Genomic DNA, 23,574 nt, shown 5'->3' with positions numbered 1-23,574 from the left:
CATCAAATAATGTGTTAATAATGTGTTTTCAATATACTACAGTGTGAATTGAATTTTCAAATGACTCTTTTTTTTTTTTTTTTTTTGCATTTTCTATACTGTCCTAACTTTTTCGGAATTGGGGTTGTATATTTTTAAAAATGTTCAAATGGCATACAGTTTCATTTTAAATTCCACTTAATAATTTAGTAATTGCCATCAGGAGAACCCAGTAACCATGAGAAATTAAAGACGATTTGGCAAGAGGAGTGGGTGAACATTAAACCACAATGCTTATGAATAAATATGTTCTTGTTTTTATCTGTTTATGTGGATGAACTTGGCGGCTTGGCGGTTAAGGCTCTGGGTTACTGATCAGGAGGTTGGGGGTTCAAGCCGCAGCACTCTCAGGCTCTGGAATACTGATCAGAAGGTTGAGGGTTCAAGCCCCAGTACTGCCACTGTCGGGCCTTTGAGCAAGGCTCTTTACCCTCTCTACTGCAGACACTGTATCATGGCTGACCCTGTGCTCTGATCCCAACTTCCTGGCATGCTGGGGTATGGGAAGAAAATAATTTCACCGTGCAATGTATGTGTGATAACTAAAGACTCATTATCGTTATAACATGTTCAAACAAGCATATTCATATAAACTCTTGATTTGCAGCAGCACTATTTTCAGAGCTGCTGTTATAGAGTGTTAAGCAACACCTTCTGACCAGTTAATATGGAGAACTGAACAGCGCAATTCTGTCATTTATGGAACAAAACAAATCTATTTGTGATCATAGAAGGATCTTCTGTAGTTTCAACATGAGCTGAACATGTGTACAGCTGAACATGTGTACCCACATCCTCCTGTACTTGGTCAGTGCTCTACAAATTTCAGCAGAACAGAAATCCCAAGCTCTCACTTCTCAAATTTGTTCCTTTATATTATGCTAGTCAGCAGAAATTGACATTTCTCTTAACAAACATAATTTTGTAAGAGGAGGGGGTGATTGGCTTTAAGACAGCCTCTGGACTTGTTTTCCTGATATAAAGCTACAGCGTCGTTGTTCTGATCGTCTTCTTAAGCAAACATGAAGTCGACTCTGTTGTCCGTATGGACGGCTGCATTTTTCCTCACACTTTTCTCTCAGGTAAGACGAACACAGCTATACTCTGTGTTTATTATGCATGTACTTATGCTTTGTAAAAATAATAATAATAATAATAATAATAATAATAATAATAAAATAAAAAAGTTTACCATGTTTAAGATGTTGGGTTAGTATCTAACATCATCACAGTCTACAAATTAACAATTGTACGATTCCGTAAGCAGTGCAAAGAAAATTTTTTTATAAAACTGTCACATTCAAAGTAAATGTCATGTATCATGCGTACGTTTCGTGTGTATTTTTAATGTGCAATGTTTTTGCTGTCAGCGTGTGAGCGGAAAGGACTGTGTGTGTGAGCTCAAGAACTTGCAGCGTCCTTTCCCAATGGAGAAACTCGACTCCATTCATACTAGTGCTAACCAATGCACGAAGAGCATCACATCAACACAGGTGTGTGGCTTAAGAGACACTATTATATATCCTGAACATTCTGAAAATTGACAGGTTGCCAAGTTGACAGGTATGGAATAAAATTCTCGGCCGCGCCGTTAGAGGGGATAATTATCATCAACAGGGTGGTGTGATGAAACAGAGTTACTGTTACCACCGCCAGGTTGATTGCCTTGAGTGTCTAGAAAAGAGCTATATAAATGTAAGGAATTATTATTCTTATTATTCTTATCTTCTTCTTCTTCTTCCTCTTCTTCTTCTCCTACTTATTATTATTATTATTATTTTTCAGCACATAACAGCACACCCTGAAGTATTTTCTTCCTTGCGTGTTTGCCAGCAATTGCAATTTTTATTTATTAATGAACAACCGAATGTTGTGCTTTTTTATTTACAGACCTGCCATTTTTACACATTTCGTAGAGTGTTACTGCTATGAGTTATTACTCAAAAATATACATAAAGACACATTTTCCCCCAATGGGTAAAAAGCAGCAGGTGGGACAATCTGGAATGATTGACAATTTTTTCAGTATTAATTGACAAGCCCAGCCCACTTCCATCACATTAGTAATCGCTCGTCTCTTCTCGATTGTCTTGCCTCACACAGCGGCTTCACATTCTGTCAAGGCAAATAGAGTCTGTTGGAGTTCATTAATGTGCAATAAAATCTAGCAGCGTTTGACTTAAATAACATTAAACATATGTGGTTGTACACACCAGAAAAGTTTACATGCACACTTTATTATTAATTACAGTAAGTAAGAGAAGTAAACTTTTCTACCGGATACGTTTGTAGTGTCCTACATCTTGAACTCCCTCTGCTGGGACTACTCTGTATTCCTCTTTGGGTCTCTGTTTATATTTAATATAAATTGTGCAGCATCCAGACAACTTCGATGAAGTTCCTGTTCTTACTTACATTATAGCAAGCCTTCTCTTTTTTCTCTTTCTTGAAGTTAATAAGACTAAAAAACAGAGCCTGTCATGTTACAGAGAAATCATAATACTAAACTCAGTAAGCTCTTCTGTACTCTCTCTCTCTCTCTCTCTCTCTCTCTCTCTCTCTCTTTCTTTACCACCAATTCCAAAAACTTTGCTCGCAAAATGAGGAACGTGTCATTTCCCGTGAAAATATAAGTAAGCAAATATTTACATAATTAAATAAATTAGTAAATAAACAAGTGAATTAATAAGTAGATAAATGAGGAAATAAATGATCAAATAATAAGTATTGCCCTGTCCCCGTACGCAATAATATCGTGTATCGGCTGACGATCTGACTACAGAGAAGATCGCCCAACACAATGGAATACTGGGGGTTTTTACCCCCGATAACATCTCTGGGTACCTAATTGTTAGCAATGTTCTCTCTCTCTCTCTCTCTCTCTCTCTCTCTCCCTCTCTCTTTCTCTCTCTCTCTCTCAGTTAACGGAGGCGGATGTGTTGATGCTGGGAGTGCAGCGGCGGCTGAAGCAGCTGGATGAGAGTGTGTCTGTGTTGGAGAATGAAGACGATGGTGATCTGTACGGAGCCGTGTCACTGCGTATCATCGAACTCGAGCTCGCTGAGATCCTGGGGCTCATGGGTAAACTAAAGAAAACCATCAACTCGCACAAGCAGCTCAGTGAGAGCACGGCAACCAAGGTGACTTACTGCACCACATCACACACCAAACAGCAACACATCATACATCTTTATGGAGTATACAGATAGATCCTAAACCGGTGGATTTAAGCACCACTCAGTAGCTACATTAACGCATTAACGTCACCTTTTGCTTCTTCATAATCCACTATTATGCTTAGAGATAATGTCAACTAGAATCCATAACAGTTTTAATAAAAAAAGGTTCTATGGGTGGAAAGTTCAGAAATTAATTGGCAAATAAATACACATTTTTTAAATTGTTTGTTTGTAAGATTAATCTATATTATGGGGGGGGGGGGGGGGGGGGTTACATCAATTAATTTTTACAGTTAAAGGAGTCTCTGACTGTCAAATGTTTAGGAACCCCTGTCTTAGAGAGTTTGCTGTAAAATATTAAAAGCTGAACTGCAATAGAGTTTAATTTTATCCATTAAAAAAAAAAAAATACATGGTGTATTCTCTAAGGCAGGGCGCCTTAGAGAATACACCATGTATTTTTTTTTTAAAAATGGATAAAATTAAACTCTATTGCAGTTCAGCTTTTAATATTTTACAGTTTGCATTACAAATATATTGCATTATGACTTGTTATAAACAACAATAGTACTGTTGTTACGGCATACTAATCCGATACCATTTGTCACATCAACCACTTCTGAAAATCGATTTCCTAGAATCCATCCCCTGACCCACCCTAATAACACAGATCCCTGATTCAAATTCCCTGGTTCTCTACATATACCCACACCTCAAACCTATCACTTCTGACTCATCACTACGTTTTGATTCTGATTATTTGAGTTATTGAGTTGCTTGATTGTCTGAAACCTTTGCTAGTGATGGTGAGATATGACTTCATGAAGAATTAAAGCTTTCAAGACAATTATGATGCTCATTTCTTGTGGCTCACTAATGGCCTCTAGTGGTCAAAGATTTTACCACTCGAGTAAAGATGACAAGTTGGATGACAATGCAACATTTGTATGAGTAAAGGCTAAAACAGAAATAAATTGCTGATGTAAGCTAGGTCAAATAAAGGAATTATTGAATGTGTATTACATTTTTATTATAATCTGGGGAAAATAAAATAATATACAACATGTGAGCAGAGATATCGCTGTGTATGCTAGTAATTCTTAAGTAATTAGTAAGTCTGGATCTTCAGAGCTCCATGAAGCATAGCAAGGGGCTCAATGGTTTTGTTTTGTTTTGTTTTTTTGTTATTTTTTACACAAAATGCGAATCCACCATTACCATAGTTATACTATTTATTATTGAGTTCTTATAAGTATTAACCTGCCCACTTGAATTGAATGGATCCAAACTTTAATAACTAAAAATAAATAAATAAATAAATCAGTCTATAAATAATTTCGCATTTAAATCATGCCAGATTGGGCCTAATGTATCCTGTCGTTGGAAGGATCAGGAACGAGAAAGCTCTAGGGAGCGAATATAATTGCACACATTTGAATAAGTAGTTTAATGTTTAAATAATTAGAGTAAATTCATTAAATAAATCTGTGCTGGGAGAGATCGTTGATTTTTATTTCACAGTTAAAGTGGTTTTTTTACTCCAAAACATTTGAGAACCCGTTCTGTATGTGCATAGACCTTGTGTCACTTTTACAGGTCATTGATGTAATCATATATTTAAAATTAAAATCTTGTGTGCTTCTGGACAAGCAGACAGTGACTGAGTTCCTTTAAATATAGTGTATGGTCTGAGTATAGACAACTTATAACATGCCGCCAAAACTGGACCCATTCTCGGAGAAAGCTCTAAACGAGGATGCAAGTCATCATCGATGATGTCATTACAAGAAAACAACACAAGCACTGATAGGGAGTTTTACCTGAAAGTGTCCTAACTTCTCAACACACACTTTTAAGCTCCAGTACGCAGTGCAATATCACTCAGGTTTGGCATTTAGATATGTCTGCTTGGTGATTTGCACGAAAAAAATAAAAATACTAGCAAGTATGAACCTGTCCATGAAAGGGGTTTCATGACAGCTATGTGCTATCCCAATGAGAAAGGCTGTCTGTAAAATGTATTTTAACACACCTTGTTTATCTCATCTACATTTTAAATTAATCATTTTGATCTGAAGTGTGCAGTGTGTAAGAAATTGGTTAACCCTTTCTACCTGCTGGCAGAATGGAAATCGACTTGACGGACATTTTCAGTGTAAACAAACGAATTATTTTATTGCCACAAATCTGTTATAAGATTAGTCAGGACACTGTCGGGTTTCTGTATGTATCATGAATATCATGTTTAGCTGCTGGTGAGCAGGGTGATGGGAAAGGGGAGGGGTGGGAGCCCCCTGCTGGGCAAACAATTCACACCTGTCCACAATAACACTGGTACAGAGATGAAACGGACAGCAGAACTAAAGCTTTTTTGATAATTAAACACCGTATACAATTGTGACAATTCAATTATTACATTTAAACCTAGCAGGGTAGGTAAAAAAATAACTACTTCTGAAAAACTACAAAATGTTAAAGCCCTGGCCTCTGGTCAAAGGAGTTAATTTAGTACTGATCTGCTTGTGTCTGAATGTCTGTAGTGTCTAAATAATTAAGTAAGTGGAAGATCATGATTGTTGTTTTGTCTGTGTGTAATTAAAGCTGCAAAACATGACAGAAGGCATGAAGGAGCTCGAGGCCTTCGATCTTTCGCTCGTGGTGAGCAAACAGCGAGAAAATCAACGCATTAAGAGAGAGTTGACTGAGTGTCAGCATGACCTTCAGGCCACCCCTCAGCCTCCCACTCCTCGCCCACGTACGTACACTTCATCAGTTATCACTTTAGCAAATGGACCTATCAGCAAAAATGAAGAACTTAACCATCAATAGAGTCTGTGTGAGTTTCCTCTGGGTTCTCCGGTTTCCTCCTACCTTCTAAAAACATGTACATGTACATTTGAGTATGTGTGTGTGCACAGTGCTGTGCGATGGACTGCCTTCCCAGGGTATTCCCACCTCATGCCCAATTTTCCCATGATAGATTTTGAGTCAGCAAATATAGCAAGTATAAAGCCAGTATAACGAATATAGGGATACATTCTAGAGCAAGGCACTTAACTCCTGTCTGCTTACACTGACTTCCTCACTATCATCACTATCATAATATTTTAGTGTCTTTAGTGCATCAGTTTTTTTCATAGTTCATTTATTGTATATTTAAAAAAAAAAAAAAAACACCTAAATTTAATAGTCTATGTATAGTGCATCTGATCATTGAATGTCTTCTGTGTGTGTGTGTGTGTGTGTGTGTGTGTGCATGTGTGTGTGTGTGTGTGTGTGTGTGTGTGTGTGTATTTGTAGGACACTGTCCACAAGGCCAACTGGTTAATGTGACTGGCCCTAGAACTTACGCCCTCACCCAGTATGGAACCTCGTACTATTATGGTGCCTGGGGAAAAGACCCAAAACCTGCTCCAGGAAAGGAGGACATGTACTGGCTGGTGGCTCTGACCAGCAGCAATGTTCACGCCAACTTTGTGCGGCATTACAGCAGTTTGAGCACTATACTGGTAGGCGTTGGTCCTGTGGACACAGTCATCGCTTCCTCAAACCCCACCACAAACACCATCATGGGCCCTAACGCGGTGCAGTATGGAGACGCGCTATACTACGGCTGCTATAATATACCCTCTGTTTGTCGCTTTAACATTTCTGACCGCTCCGTCACTAATACACCACTTCCACAAAACTCTGGCTCCAATAACAAGTTTCCTTTCGGCTACCTGGACGCCACGTACATCTACACAGACTTGGATTTCGCCACAGATGAATCTGGTGTCTGGGTCGTCTACACGGCACCTGACAATTTTGGCAACGTGATCCTTAGCGAGGTGATAGAAGGAAGTCCTCCGTCTTTGGGCCGAACGTGGAGGACATCACTGCACAAGCGCACTGCCACTAACACCTTCATGGCATGCGGAGTGCTTTACGCCACACGCTTCCTGGACAAACAGACAGAGGAAATCTTCTACTCATTTAACACAGAGACAAGAGAGGAGCGCTATGATCTGAGGATCCGCATCAAGAAAATGCAGACCAATATCCAGTCTCTAAATTACAACCCACGAGACCGAATGCTCTACGCCTACAGCGACGCATACATCGTGTCATATGATGCTGTCTTTGAGTAAACTTCAATCAACTGTCATCTCATGCAATTCTGTATTTCATTAAACTGTCATCTTCTCATTCAGCTGTGTGACAATGATGCAGATCACCCTTTCTATAGATGGATCTTTTAAATGTCAAAACTGATTTTTTAAACATTTGTCAGTAGTTTTAGTTTCTTTATTCCTGAGAATAATATCTGAACAAGTTATGTCTTGCAGTTATTATGTAAACACCTCTTGATCAATAAAACATGACCTTATGTTAATGTCTGTGCAGTGTGGTCTCAAATGCTTTTTTGTTTGTTTGTTTAATATTATTATTACCCAGCCATTTCCAACTCCTGCAAAGGAACATTTTTACCTATGAAAACAATAGGTTAGAAACTTACCAAATATTCGACTTTTTGCTTATGATTATATATTGAGCAGAAATAAGTATTAAGACACTTTGTTTACGCTACTTAATATAATCCCAGTGCATATATCCACTTCAAATTTACACATGACATGTCATTTGACTTTGTACTTGTACAGTCAGGTCCATAAATATTTCAACATTGACAAAGTTACTGTTATTTTAGCTGGCTAACACAATATGTTGAAGCTGACCATAAATAACGAATACTGAATGCTCAAACTGCAGACATTCCGCTTCAATTTGATGGTAATCCAAATCAGGTGAATTGTGTGGAAATTACAGCACTTTTTATACAGTATTTTGAATCTTAACAAAATTTCTGAGATGAAAAAGGGCTATCCAAGTTGTGAGCTTCAAATGAGAGACTGTAGTCAATAATCACACCAAGCTCTTACACTGATCCACATGATGTAATTGAAAGGCCATCCAGAGATGAAAGCTTACTTCTAGCATGAACTTCTTAGCATGAACATTAGAAGCCAAGATGTGAAACATATTCAGCTATTTTATAATCTATGTCACAGCACATATCCTGTCATCTGTCGACATGAAAGATTTATTTCTCTTTAATGAAGCATTACTTTGAGCATACTCTGAGTTGACATAAGTTCATACAATAGATATCAATTTGAAACATGTTAGATTTTTGTCTTATTAGAGGTGCAAATGAGAAAAAAATGGCTGGCTACTACAATGAAAGAGACTAGATCAATTAAAGAAGAATATGGTATATGGTATATTATAGTATAAGGTTATGGTACAGGGAATTGAATGCATATTCAAATCTAGCTTTTCAGAAGTAAGCTTGGTATGCGAGCATGTAGCCACCATTGTACATGTAGAGCCTCATGTCTGTGGGATTGTAGTGAAGGTTGGCGATGCCCGCTGCCACCTTCTCCATAGGGATCGAGAGCATGTTGTCCTCCATCCCTGTGGTCGTGTCGAAGGCGTAGAACACTTCCTCTTTGTAGGTGTTTATGTAGCGAGTTGCGTAAAGCACCCCACACACTATGAAGGTGTTGGTCACAGAGCGCTTGAACAGGCGTGTCTTCCACGTGTGTGTCACATTGAAGCCTTCGATGTCCACTCGACTCACGACCATGTTCCCGTGGTTAGCTTCTGTAGCGTACATTACCCACAAGCCCTTGTCATCAACTGAGAGGTTGATGTCCGTCCAATCGAAGCAGTTGTAGTAACAGTAGGGGAATTTGTTGTTGAACCCAGCATCAGGAAGTGTGAGACGTTCGACTTGCTTGGTTTTCAAATCAAAGGCACAGAGTTCGGGCAAATTATAGCACTGATAATACACAACACCCTTGAAAATTATAGTCCCTGGACCCTGAATCGCATTAGCGTGAGTGTATGAGTTAGCCAGCGATTCATCTCTGTGGTTCCTTTCAGCCATGAAGTCCTCATAAGTCTGGTAGAAGCGCAGAGAGATGCCCAACCTGTGTCCACTAGCTAGAGGCTGGATCCAGTATGTTTCTTCACCATCAGTGTCAATGTCATGACCCCATGCTCCAGCGATGTAGGACGAACTGAATGGGTTCATCTTAATGACCACAGGAGCACTGATATTTCTCATCATGCGATCATAACAAGAGCCTGTGACACAGAAAATATTGTTTAAAAATCACAAAAAGTGCTTGATGTGATACTAGTGACAAATCTGGACACATTTCTACTGTGTATCCTCTCGGTCTCCGGATCTGTCTCATCCATCCTAATGCTTTACTTCTGTGGCTCACCTTCTGCTTTGGTCCCACATGGATACATGTCAAGTCTCACCGTTGCTTTAGTGTTGCATCTCACCTGGATACTGTAGATTTGTATGTAAGAACTGCTGCTGTAATCATAAAGACTGTCCCGTGTTCATGCCTCGACGCTTATTCACAATCCGCTCATATCCTTTTAACACACTTAGTACTGTTTGTCTTTACTCATCTACACTTGTATACTCTTATGATCTATAATCTCACTATGGGGTGTCACCCAGAAGAGGATACGTTCCCTTTTGAATCAAGTTTTTTTTTTCCCCCCATGTTGGGTCAGGGTGTTGTTTCTCACCACTGGTTTATTCATTAGGAATCTAAATCAAAGCCAAAATTGGTAATACTTCCAAAAACCCAAAGGCTTGTTCTACTTGGAAATACATGGTGGCCATTTTGAAAGTCATGTCTAGTACCTACAAGTCTATGATCTTACATTGCTAAGTAGGCTTTATTCACGACATGGTAAGTTTCCAGTGAAAAATTTAAATGCACTTACTCCTGAAGTCTTGTGGAATGGTCCTGCAGTTCTGGACACGGTTATTGAGGGACCGCAGCTTCTCCCTCATTGTTTCTAAGTTGAAGACATTTTTCCTGTACATCTTGTTCACATCTTCCTGAAACTTTTGCAACTGAAATACAAGTACATGCAAATATATTTATTTTACACTTATGTTTAGAAATATTAATAAATACAGTGATGTAGAAGGATACTGCCCATGTGACCATAACTTGTGGTGAATACCAAGGAGATGCACTATTCCCCAACGTATACCTCTGTACTTATCCTCTGTGCCTCCCCTCCAGGTTTGTCCAGATCTACATTATTCATGGTGTCGTGTAGCTGCTGGATCTCTTGGCTGAGCTGTTTCAGGTGTAGCGCGTTGTACAGGCCCTGATTGTTCAGGTACTGGAACCTTTTCAGCCGTTTTGTCACATTATTCAGTGTGGCCTCCATCTCAGGCACCGTCTTCGCACCTGTCACCGTCTGTCAGTTAAAAAATGAATGTTTATTACAATTTATTCCAACACTGATGTTTCAAATTCGATTTCAGTTTAGCTCTTGTACGGTCACACCCAAAACAAATAGCAAGGACTGTTTTTATTGGTCAGTTTTGAAAATATTTAGGATAGGATCATTTTAATATGAACTCTGTAATAAAATCGTGTCGTTGCAGTGCATGTGACCTGTGTCTGGTGTTTTGTCGCAGTGTGTAAGGTGTCTTTGGTGTTTATCCAGAGAGTGATGTGGCTATGGTGTTCATGAAGTTTGTGTGTGTGTGTGTGTGTGTGTGTGTGTGTGTGTGTGTGTGTGTGTGTGTGTGTGTGTGTGTGTGTGTGTGACCTGTGTCTGGAGTTTTTGCAGTGAGTCTTGGCAGTTTTGCAGCACTTGTGTCACAACGTCATACTTGGTAACAGGAAAAGCCCAGATCGAGCTGTTCACCTCACACACACATGAGGCATTTCTCTCCTCACCCTGAACGCTGTGAGCATGGCCACTGCTCTGATACACACACACACACACACACACACACACACAAAATACATCATAAACAACAATGAATATATGCACATTGTATCGTAGAAAACCATGAGCATACACACAACACACACTGAACAGTGCATTATCATAAAGCTGTGCATACATTAATATAGTACATTTACTGTTACTGTTACTGTTAAGCTTACAACAAGTATGGAGATGCTGTTTGTCTGCAGTATGGAGTATGAAGTTTCTTCTTGCGGGATTGAAAATTAAGAAACTGTTCTAATTCATTGTTGTTTTCTACATTACTGAGAGCAATTCTCTTAACAAATCCACTTTAAACAATAATCTATATTCCCTCAATATAGATTGGTGGTACAGCTATCAAACCTAATGATATGCTGTTGCATCCCTAACATTTAAAGGAACTTTTTTTTTTTTTTCAAAAATGGGAAAACATACAGATTAGTCAATTGGAAACTATTTAAATATTTAAATTTAAAACAATATTAATACTATATGCACATATGTGCAGCACATGAAATAAATGGGGGAAAAAACCCCAAAAACAAATACTGCACATCTTATTCTTATTTTCCATTTTGTAAAATATCTTCATGGTAAAGAATTGAATAATGTCCATCATTAGAGTTCTTAATATTTATAACCTTTCAATAAAACAGACAACTGATTATTAATATAAAACAGAAAACAATTTGCATCTGAAATGATTATCATAATATACATTTTTAATGATAAAAGCTTATCATCAGTAATTAATTAAACTAGGAATGAACTTTGGCTTTTTCAAAATGGCTTTCATTAATATTTCTTATTTGAAGGCACTGGGTGATTTTATTCTGTTTTAATACATAAGAGAAATCAGATTCAAAGCGATTTGAAATTCAATAACATTATATTATTACATAATATCAACTAAAATGGATCATTAATGTGTTTATAAGCACACTCATTCTCATTCATAAGTGCCTCATCTATTCCGTATACTTGGGTTTTATTATCAGGATTGTGGTACTTACAGCGGCGGCGAGAAGCAGCACGAGCAGGATCATGATCAAACTCTGAGTGTGTCTGAGCTTCTCCATGAGCCTTTATATGTATGATCACCCACACACACACACATATGCATGCACACAAACACACACACACAAAAAGTTACATGATTCTCCGTTTTGTTTTGTTTTTTTGATGAGGATATGAATATTTTCCACTAAGGAAGTTGAATCTTAAATTGCTGACAGAAAATTCCAGTTCACTTTTTGCGACAGAGCTCTTATATAATAGATTTGCAATCGATTTGCAATCAAACAACTGAATCCAGACTCAGCATAAAGTATGCAGCATCAAATCTGGGGTTTTGATTTAAATAATATTGCATATGTAAAAATTATTTTGGAAAGTGCAAAAAAATTTAACTTTTGGTGTTTCAAAAAAATCATTGTTACCAGTAAAAGTTGTATAAATATTATTATCAGTGACAGTTTAATCGTTTTATTAAAGTTCACTTTTACCCCTGTGAAAATGTGAATTAATTGTGCAAGGTAAATGAATCACTATAGTAATGATGTCCAGAGGGGATATTTGCACAATATTTGCTTTTAATGACCCTACAGGTTTGATTAAAGCATCAAAATATGAAGAGTATGTTATATTGGGAAGAAGAAAACACACAATTTGTTGAAGGTAATTAACTGACAAAATTATTTGGCAAAAAAATGCCAAAAAAAAAAAATTCATGGAATATGGTTTTTATTCTAATATGCAAAAAATACATAAGAAAACAAATAGCTCACAGGAATCAAAGCACTGACTACAATGCAATCAGTTATTAATATTTTATAAGTCCTAACTTGGTTATGCGCAACAAACTTCCGTATTCGGTAAAACTGTAACAGTAAAATTGGGAACTCTTTTAATACTGTTTACAAAGCATCTCAGGGAGATTCCTCAAGACATCGGTTGAGAAAATGTCAAGAATACATTTCTGGGATTTCTAGGCAAAAAGGTATATATCAAGCAGATATATCAAGCAGAGAACAATACAAGTAGTGCTACCATACAAGATCCATTAATTGAGTTCCAGAAGAAGCAAAGTGCAGAGTAGAGGTGGAAGTGCAATAATTTATTTATTTATTTTATTTTTTTAATGAGTTGGTTAGGTGTTCACAGAAGAGGTGGGTCTTTAGCTGTTTTTTGAAGATGGTGAGAGATTCTGCGGTCCGGATTGAGGTTGGAAGTTCATTCCACCGCTGAGGAACAGTTAGTTTGAAGGTTCTTGAAAGGGACCTTGAGCCACACTGAGTAGGAACTACTAAGCGTCGGTCGCTAATCGATCGCAGATTGCGTGAGGGAACGTAAGTCTTCAGGAGAGAGTTGAGGTAGGAGGGTGCTGATCCAGACAAGGTCTTGTAAGTGAGCATCAAGGCCTTGAATTTGATACGGGCGGCTACAGGAAGCCAGTGGAGGGAGATGAAGAGGGGTGTGACATGGGTTCTCTTGGGCTGGTTGAAGACGAGGCGTGCTGCTGCATTCTGAATCATCTGAAGGGCTTTGATGGAGCTTCTGAGATAACAAGAGCCTGGACTAGTATCTGTGTAGCCTGTTCCGTGAGGTAGGGTTTGATTTTTTTGATGTTGTACAGAATGAACCTACAGGACCGTGCAGTTGTTGAGATGTGGTCTGTAAAGGTCAAGCTGTCAAGCTATATATATATAACGTACTGTACATCAAGCCATCCTCAAGATGCACACTTTAAGGCTCTCATCCAAGCACAGAACAAGGATTGATAGGTACTTTGGAGCCTAGCCCAGCCCACTGCAACACCACTTATGGCACACATCACACTGTCTGGGTCCCCATGAATTCCAGAAGCGTTCGTCAAGCTGTTCAAACATGCAGTGGCATCATGGGCCTTGCCGTAAACACAGAGGGCAGTTTGTCTGCTACACATACTGAGAGAGCAAGCCAATCTCATGACCCAACAGCTGCCAGTAACAAACATGCTGGCGTACCTGGACCTGAAGAGAGCCATCTTGCAATGGATACAACACGCCAGCCCACCTAACAGGTGTTTCTGTAGGAGGCAGTCTGACAGGTGTAGAGCCATCTGGTTGTGTATCCGGGGGCACACAGCCCCTCCTCTTTTCTCTCTCACTTTCTTTCTCTCCCTCTTCTTCCTCTCCTCTCCCTTCTCCCATCCCTACCTCCGGAAACATGGAACCTTTACCCCAAACCAGTTTCCCGGACTTGGTTTCCTACTCGTCCATTCCCCCAGTTCCTTCTACCCCTCCCGATTGTTTTCTGTCTGTTCCTACTCTCACATAGGTTAGTGGCCCAGGGACCACAAGTGCAGGGGCAAGGCCCAGGCAGGTTTGCTGGTGTTGCACAGTAATGACGATTACAATTTTAAAAAATCAGTTTATGTTTTTAATCCATTTATATGTCCCTGTCGATGTGTTGTTACTATAGAAACAATAATGAATTAGAATGAGCACATTAATATAAACCTGTGATTTGCAGCTATGCTACTGTCAGTGCTGCAGGTATAGAAAATTAATCAACATTTTATAAGTTTATAAGCATGAAAGCATAAATCTGATATTTATTTAAATAAAGAAAGAGAGATGGTTTAGACATGAGGTCATCATGCTTAGGCATGCAAACACCAAAACCTGTCTTGTCTCACATCCTCCTGTAGTGCCAAAACATCAGCAAAACCAGAAATTTCTATCTTTCACTTCTCCAATTTGTGCCATTATGCTATGCTAGTCAGCAGAAAATTAATTTTGTAAGGGGAAGGGGTAATTTGTTTTAAGACTACCTCTGGACTTGTTTTCCCGATATGATATCAATCCAGGTTGCGTAACAGCGCACTTGTCTGGAGGTGAACATGAAATATTTGGCACAATCCACTCCAGTCCCCCTGTAGAGACCACATCTCACCATCCTATATAGCAAAGGTTGCCCAGTCGCAATCAGAGTTTTCTGATGTATTTTGACCCCTGCCTGATCACACTAATCTCATACTAATCTCAAACTCTGATACTCCCCCTGGGGTGTTTGTGCAGAACCGCCTCCTACTGTTTACACGAACACAAGAAAAAGGTGGTTTGATAGGAGCTCCAGGACATGCCCAATATGAGTGTAATTGAGGAGTCCCACAGTGACTGGTCTAGCCCCGTAATATTGTTCATCCATTTTTGTGTGGACTTTATAAAATTATGTGTCTAAATGATGTTGATGCTTAATTGCTTGATTGGTTAGGTGTGGCTTGCTTTTATTTAACACTATAGATTTAACTAGGAATATGTGCAGATTCCATTAACTTCCTTGGCGTCCTGCAAAGAAAAGATCCTCTTCCACTCCCTTCGGGTTAAACAAATTTCTCATGCTTCCGTTTGGTTTCAGTTCAGAGTCCCAGCAACATTTCAACACCTCATCCTTCACCCTCACTCCATATATAATGACTGGTAATGGCGCATTTATTTGCGAGCTGTTCTGAAGTCCTGGAGATGGACAGGACTCACAGCAACTCTGAAGAACTGTGCAATTGGATGGGTTGAAGTATTGTACAGTATCTGGGCTTCCACTTGGGCTTCCACTTAGACGACAGCAATTGCAGCCTGCCCATGACCCAAGACCAAAAAAGGAGTACTACATCTGGTCCAGTGGATGAAATGGTGCCAACGGACCTTTGCTCAGGTGAAAGATGCATTATATGGTGACCTATCTTACATTCTCATGACTTCTAACACTTTGGTTTTACAGACAGATGCATCATAAATGGCAGTGGGGCTGTGTTTTCCCAGGTGGTGGAGGGGAGGAATGCCAAGAAAGTGGATAACGCATGGTAGAAAAAGAATGTCTGGCCTTCAAGTGGGCTCAACCCTCCAGTACTTTCTGTTGGGATGGGTTTTCAGCCTCTGGTCAGACCATGCCCCATTCCAATGGCTCCACTGCATGAAGGATGCCTATATGCAGATGACTCATTGATATCTGGCACTTCAGCCATTTAAATTGAAAATGACCCACAGTTTGGGGTCACAGATGGTTGTAGCAGATTTCCTCTCACCAGGGGAAGGAACTGAGTTGGCTGCAGGTGGGGTATGTTGCAGTAGGGATGTGGTTTGGTGGTGTTTTCTGAATGGGAGGAGGGGTCAAGGAGAAAGAGTATGCTGATGGGTGAATAGGGACACCTGTGTGTGATTAATGAACAAGTGTTTTGTGTTTAGTGAGCAGCTGCAAGATGATAAAGGAGGAGAGAAGAAGAGAGGAGAGAGCACAGAGGTGCACTCAGTGGTACAAGCCTGCCTCCCATTTTCTTAGGTGGTTTTCACACTAGGCACATTTGCTGCAGTCCAAATCCGAGAGTGATTGTTCCCAGCGCCGCTACAGCGTTTCAGACTCACTTGATTCTATCGAACCCTGGTGCAGTTGTGCTATTCTTACATCAACATATCACAACGTGCATAGAGAACACAATGTGAGTCACCATATTTTTTGTTTGTTTATTATTTTGGTGCTATAACGCATAGCACATATTATGCACAACAGTAGACCACCTAGTACAGTTAGTTTCGGGTTCGGTCCGCAGGACAGCTTTAACGTCTTTAACTTTTCATACAAACCATGCTCTCTTTCCGACTAAACTGCCAGTGTGAAAGCCCCCTTATTCTCCTCTGAATCAACGATGATACATCATGTTAACAAGACACCACAACGTGTAAACACCTCTGTCCAGAAGATGTTGGAAAACACAAAGCTTTAACTCTGACTATTACAAAGCACTGACACTGGAGACTCCTTCCATAAAGATTAAGGACTCCTTACAGTAAACATACCATATCAAAACCATCTCGGAGACTACACACATTTTTACTCTGTTAACTATGTTTATGTGGAGTATGCACCATATACAGTGATGGAAAAAAGTATTTGATCCCCTGCTGATTTTGTACGTTTGCCCACTGACAAAGAAATGATCAGTCTATAATTTTAATGGTAGATTTATTTGAACAGTGAGAGACAGAATAACAACAAAAAAATCCAGAAAAACGCATGTCAAAAATGTTATAAATTGATTTGCATTTTAATGAGGGAAATAAGTATTTGACCCCTCTGCAAAACATGACTTAGTACTTGGTTTAAAAACCCTTGTTGGCAATCACAGAAGTCAGACGTTTCTTGTAGTTGGCCACCAGGTTTGCACACATCTCAGGAGGGATTTTGTCCCACTCCTCTTTGCAGATCTTCTCCAAGTCATTAAGGTTTCGAGGCTGACGTTTGGCAACTCGAACCTTCAGCTCCCTCCACAGATTTTCTATGGGATTAAGGTCTGGAGACTGGCTAGGCCACTCCAGGACCTTAATGTGCTTCTTCTTGAGCCACTCCTTTGTTGCCTTGGCCGTGTGTTTTGGGTCATTGTCATGCTGGAATACCCATCCACAACCCATTTTGAATGCCCTGGCTGAGGGAAGGAGGTTCTCACCCAAGATTTGACGGTACATGGCCCCGTCCATCGTCCCTTTGATGCGGTGAAGTTGTCCTGTCCCCTTAGCAGAAAAAAAACCCCAAAGCATAATGTTTCCACCTCCATGTTTGACGGTGAGGATGGTGTTCCAGGGGTCATAGGCAGCATTCCTCCTCCTCCAAACACGGCGAGTTGAGTTGATGCCAAAGAACTCCATTTTGGTCTCATCTGACCTCAACACTTTCACCCAGTTGTCCTCTGAATCATTCAGATGTTCATTGGCAAACTTCAGACGGGCATGTATATGTGCTTTCTTGAGCAGTGGACCTTGCGGGCGCTGCAGGATTTCAGTCCTTCACGGTGTAGTGTGTTACCAATTGTTTTCTTGGTGACTATGGTCCCAGCTGCCTTGAGATCATTGACAAGATCCTCCCGTGTAGTTCTGGGCTGATTCCTCACTGTTCTCATGATCATTGCAGCTCCACGAGGTGAGATCTTGCATGGAGCCCCAGGCCGAGGGAGATCGACAGTTCTTTTGTGCTTCTTCCATTTGCGAATAATCGCACCAACTGTTGTCACCTTCTCACCAAGCTGCTTGGCAATGGTCTTGTAGCCCATTCCAGACTTGTGTAGGTCTACAATCTTGTCCCTGACATCCTTGGAGAGCTCCTTGGTCTTGGCCATGGTGGAGAGTTTGGAATCTGACTGATTGATTGCTTCAGTGGACAGGTGTCTTTTATACAGGTAACAAACTGATATTAGGAGCACTCCCTTTAAGAGTGTGCTCCTAATCTCAGCTCATTACCTGTATAAAAGACTCCTGGGAGCCAGAAATCTTTCTGATTGAGAGGGGGTCAAATACTTTTTTCCCTCATTAAAATGCAAATTAATTTATAAAATTTTTGACATGCGTTTTTCTGGATTTTTTTGTTGTTATTCTGTCTCTCACTGTTCAAATAAATCTACCATTAAAATTATAGACTGATCATTTCTTTGTCAGTGGGCAAACGTACAAAATCAGCAGGGGATCAAATACTTTTTTCCCTCACTGTATGTCTCCGTAAATGAATGAATAGTATAGAAACAATGCATTAGAAGAACACATTAGGGTTGTCCACTAATCATGAGGTTGGCGGTTCGATTCCCAGCCCACGTGACTCCACATACCGAAGTGTCCTTGGGCAAGACTCTGAACCCCAAGTTGCTCCCTATGTCAAGTTAGCGCCTTGCATGGCAGCTCTGCTACCATTGGTGTGTGAGTGTGTGTGTGAATGGGTGAATGAGACACAGTGTAAAGTGCCTTTAATAAAAGTGCTATATAAGTGCAGACCATTTACCACATTAATATAAACCTGTGATTTACAGCTGTACTACTGTCAGAGCTGCTGATGTAGAATTATTTTTTTTTATCATGTTTGTGGGCATGAAAGCAAAAATCTGATATTTATTCAGATAAATGCTGTTCATGGTGTTGTGGTTTAGACATAATGTGATCGTGCTTAGGTATACAAACCCCAAAACCTTGGATGTCCCACATCCTCCTGTACTCCATTGCTCATCTGAAAACTTCAGCAAAATCAGAAATTTCCATCTCTCACTTCCGCAGTTTGTGCATTTATGCTACACTAGTCAGCAGAAATGTACATTTCTATTACCAAACCTTGATTTTGTAAGGGGAGGGGGTGATTGGCTATAAGACAGCCTCTGGACTTGTTTTCCTGATATAAATCAACAGCATTTTCATTTTGCTCATCTTCTTAAGCAAACATGAAGTCGTCTCCATTGTCAGTATGGACGGCTACATTTTTCCTCGCCCTTTTCTCTCAGGTAAGAAGAACACATCTTTACTGTATGCCTCACACTTATGCCTCCCGAGCTTGTATTTTCATGTTAAGGTATCAGATTATTATCTAAATAATCAGATTAAAAAAGATTCAGAATAAATGTAGTGTATGATTTTTCTTGTGCAGTTTGTCATTTGGACACGTCATGATGTGATGTTTTTTTCTGCCAGTGTGTGAGCGGGAAGGACTGTGTGTGTGAGCTGAAGAACTTGCAGCGTCCTTTTCCAATGGAGAAACTCGACTCCATCCATAGTGCAGCTAACCAATGCAACAGGAGCATCACTTCAACACAGGTGTGTGACTTAAGAAACACTGAATATTCAGTTTCTGAAGTTGACAGGTAAGGAAGAAAACTATCTGTCTCACGCTGTTATGTAAAAAAAATGATCAGTGATTGGGCGGTGTGATAAAAACACGTGTGAGTTACTGTTAACACACCCCAATTAAATATTTTCCAATAAGAGAATGTTCTGATGATGATGATATTACACCACAGTAATTTGCCAGTGATTACAATTTAAAAATTATTTATGTGGAACTTTTATGATACAAGTCTGTTTACCTTTTAGTATTAATGTATGTAGTTTCTTAATTACTTTGATATTTTGTTGCTATCCCCTCTCTCTCTCTCTCTCTCTCTCTCTCTCTCAGTTAATGGAGGTGGATGTGTTGATGCTGGGAGTGCAGCGGCGGCTGGAGCAGCTGGAGGAGAGTGTGTCTGTGTTGGAGAATGAGGACGATGGTGATCTGTATGGAGCTGTTTCCTTGCGAATCGTTGAGCTCGAGCTCGCTGAGATCCAAGAGCTCATGGGTAAACTGAAGAAAACCATCAACTCGCACAAGTGGCTCAGTGAGAGCACGGCAACCAAGGTGACGTACTGGACCACATCACACACCACTTCTTCATGGAGTTTATAGTTTGCCCAATGCTCAAATGGTGGCTTTATGCACCACTCCATTACAATTAGCCACATTACAATTTTGCTTCGTTGCCAATCTAAAGAAGCAAACCATGGAGACATGGTTCTCAGTGTGGAAGTTTTTATGCCTATATATAATGTCAGATGGAGTCCATGACCATTTTAATAACAATGGGTTCGAAGGTTAAAAAATGAAGTGGCAAGTAAACAGCCAAAATATTTTTCTACACATTTAAATAATGTGCCTATTAAAAAAAAGGTAAATCCGTATTGAGGGGAGCCATGATTTTTTTTTATGGCTCTAACTTTTTTGAGAGCCCCACCATAGAGAAAAAGAAACCCTGTATTGTTTAAATGGGTTACATTAAACTCTATTGCAGTTCAGCTTTGATTACTTTGCATGTATTATTACATTCTAACTTGTTTAGTAATCAGACACTATAAAATAAATCTACCAATCAACTACATTATTTACCATACTGAATATTGTTCACTACTTAGCAGTAACACCTGAAACTCTGTTTCCTAGAATCACCTGATACAATATCTATCACCTGATAATCACATGACCTGTTCTACAATCACACACACATGCTTTAACACACCTCGAACCTCCCATTGCTAAGATAAAATCGGGGTTCAATTTTATCTTAAGTTTAAAGGGGTTCTGATTGCAGAAGTCCATGCTGTTTTGCTTTTATAGGTCACTGATGTAATCATGTCTGTAGGATTAAAATCTATTGTGCTTCTAGACAACCAAATTTCTTTAAATGGGCAGTGAATGGGGCTTTGAGATTTATTTATGTTTGTACAAGATAAGAGGATAAATTACCTGAAATATCCCAGTAAAACTGGATCCATTGTTGAAGCAAGTGCTTAATGAGGCATCAAGCCATCATCGATGAAGTTATTACAGGAAAAGAACTTTCACCTGAAAGTGTTCTAACTTCTTCACACATAACAACACTAGTCTTTGGCGTTTGCTGCAATAAACCTGTCCATTCAGGATGCTATTCAATTTAGCCAGACCTTGTGTAAAATGTATTTTAACATGCCTCATGTGTCTTAGTAATTGATTGAGTTGGGGGTGTTAGTGATTGGAAAGCCATTAACTCCAAACGGCTTGTGTTGTATGCTCACTCAAATGTAAGTCACTTTGGAAAAAAGCGTCTGCTGAATGAATAATTAAACAAGTGGATGGCCAAGTGAATGATTGTTGTTTCATCTATCTGTTCTGAAGCTGCAAAACATGACAGAAGGCATGCAAGAGCTCGAGGCCTTCGATCTTTTGCATGTCGTGAGCAAACAGCGAGAAAATCAGCGCCTGACGAGAGAGCTGACTGAGTGTCAGCATGAACTTCAGGCCACTCCTCAGCCTCCCACTCCTCAACCATGTACGTACACTTTATCATTTAACACTAGAGCAAATGGACCTATCATCAAAAATGAAGAACCATCAATAGAGTCTGTGTGAGTTTCCTCTGGGTTCTCCGGTTTCCTCCTACCTTCTAAAAACATACCTGTACATTTGAGTATGTGTGTGTGCACAGTGCTGTGCAATGGACTGCCACTTTGGCATTTAACTTTCAATTGAAATGGACACGTTTGCACAAATAAAGTACTTAACTATCAACACACTGGTCATAAGTCCGTGTGGGTTTCTTCTGGGTTCTCTGGTTTCCCTCCTAAAATCATACCAGTAGGTGGATTAGTGATGATAAACTGCCATCTGATGTGAGTATGTGTGTGTGCATGGTGCTCTGCGATGAGAAAAGCTCCTAACACTATCTGTTCCGGGGTTGTTTTTCCTTAACCCTATCTGTTTTTTTTATTTTACTATTTGTCTATTTGTGTGTGTTTTTATATAGCAAATCTGATCTCTAAATCTCTTCTTTTTTGTGTGTATGTGTGTAGACTGTCCACAAGGCCAGCTGGTCAATGTGACTGGCCCTAGAACTTACGCCGTCACCCAGTATGGAACCTCGTACTATTACGGTGCCTGGGGAAAAGACCCAAAACCTGCTCCAGGAAAGGAGGACATGTACTGGCTGGTGGCTCTGACCAGCAGCGATGTTTACGCCAACTATGTGCGGCATTACAGCAGTTTGAGCACTTTACTGGTAGGCGTGGGTCCTGTAGACACCGTCATCGCTTCCTCAAACCCTACCACAAACACCATCATGGGCCCTAACGCGGTGCAGTATGGAGACGCGCTATACTACGGCTGCTATAATACACCTGCTGTTTGTCGCTTTAACATTTCTGACCGCTCCGTCACTAATACACCACTTCCACAAAACTCTGGCATCAATAACAAGTTTCCTTTCGGCCACTTGGACGCCACGTACATCTACACAGACTTGGATCTTGCCACAGATGAATCTGGTGTCTGGGTCGTCTACACGGCACCTGACAATTTTGGCAACGTGATCCTTAGCGAGGTGATAGAAGAAAGTCCTCCGTCTTTAGGCCGAACGTGGAGGACATCACTGCACAAGCGCACTGCCACTAACACCTTCATGGCATGCGGAGTGCTTTACGCCGCACGCTTCCTGGACCAACAGACAGAGGAAATCTTCTACTCATTCGACACAGAGACAAGTGAGGAGCGCTATGATCTGAAGATCCGCATCAAGAAAATGCAGACCAATATCCAGTCTCTAAATTACAACCCACGGGACAGAATGCTCTACGCCTACAGCAACTCATACATCGTCTCATACAATGCTGTTCTTTGCTCCTGTGATTATTAAATGAATAGTGCCTTGTACATATGTGTCAATGACATGGCTCCTCCATTCCATATACACGTGTGGTTTAGACCAGTAGAAAGGCGAGATCTTCTGAAAAGTCATAACCGATTTTCTTTTTATTGTCTGCAGTAGTTTTAGGGGGGATTCAGATAATACATGAATTAAACATGTGATTAAAAACAAACAAACAAGATTTTGTTTTCTTCCACGTCAGAATCATATCTGTACAAATTATCTCTCGAGTATTCCAGAAACATCTCTATTATATTATTAACATCTCTATATATATTATAACATCTCTCTGTAACATATCTCTATATTATTATACAGAGAGGGGGAAATAAGCATTAAGACGCTTTTGTATTTTATTATTTAATACGTCCAGTGCATATGCTGTATCCAATTCAAATTTACACGCACACTACATTTTGACAAATGTGAACTCAACAGTATGAGCGGTATGCACAAACAATTTAAACTGATAGGAGGAAAAGTATTCGGATACTGTATTAAAAATATCTGCATGCAAATGTTGCATAAAAATTAATTAATAAAAAGTTCTTGATA

General features: G+C 39.8%; 3 protein-coding genes across 3 annotated transcripts in view; 2 read left to right on the top strand and 1 right to left on the bottom strand.

Annotated features, from left to right (window-relative positions):
- The window catches only part of LOC108268946 (olfactomedin-4), a 57,325-nt gene extending 49,728 nt beyond the window's left edge, over positions 1 to 7,597 (top strand). The window contains exons 2-6 of the mRNA XM_017474327.3: positions 1,068 to 1,121; positions 1,410 to 1,532; positions 2,961 to 3,179; positions 5,820 to 5,973; positions 6,519 to 7,597. Coding sequence (XP_017329816.2) covers positions 1,068 to 1,121; positions 1,410 to 1,532; positions 2,961 to 3,179; positions 5,820 to 5,973; positions 6,519 to 7,348 — 1,380 coding nt within the window. The 3' untranslated portion in view covers positions 7,349 to 7,597. The remainder of the gene's footprint in view (positions 1 to 1,067; positions 1,122 to 1,409; positions 1,533 to 2,960; positions 3,180 to 5,819; positions 5,974 to 6,518) is intronic.
- A 685-nt stretch (positions 7,598 to 8,282) lies between these two features.
- LOC108268947 (olfactomedin) lies at positions 8,283 to 12,141 on the bottom strand. Its single transcript, XM_017474328.3, has 5 exons — positions 12,041 to 12,141; positions 10,860 to 11,018; positions 10,290 to 10,502; positions 10,014 to 10,146; positions 8,283 to 9,350 (listed from the first exon to the last, which is right to left on the bottom strand). Exons 1-5 carry the CDS (start codon positions 12,104 to 12,106, stop codon positions 8,539 to 8,541), a joined length of 1,383 nt encoding a protein of 460 aa, XP_017329817.1. The 5' UTR covers positions 12,107 to 12,141; the 3' UTR covers positions 8,283 to 8,538.
- Positions 12,142 to 19,208: 7,067 nt separating this feature from the next.
- LOC108268945 (olfactomedin-4) lies at positions 19,209 to 23,574 on the top strand. Its single transcript, XM_017474325.3, has 5 exons — positions 19,209 to 19,317; positions 19,505 to 19,627; positions 19,986 to 20,204; positions 21,495 to 21,648; positions 22,169 to 23,574. The coding sequence occupies exons 1-5, from the start codon at positions 19,258 to 19,260 to the stop codon at positions 23,005 to 23,007; spliced, it is 1,395 nt and encodes a 464-aa protein (XP_017329814.1). The 5' UTR covers positions 19,209 to 19,257; the 3' UTR covers positions 23,008 to 23,574.

This window comes from Ictalurus punctatus, chromosome 8 (genome assembly GCF_001660625.3).
Source record: "Ictalurus punctatus breed USDA103 chromosome 8, Coco_2.0, whole genome shotgun sequence".
Taxonomy (NCBI): domain Eukaryota; kingdom Metazoa; phylum Chordata; class Actinopteri; order Siluriformes; family Ictaluridae; genus Ictalurus; species Ictalurus punctatus.
Note: the sequence above shows the minus strand (reverse complement) of the source record. Positions and strands in the feature narration are given on the sequence as shown.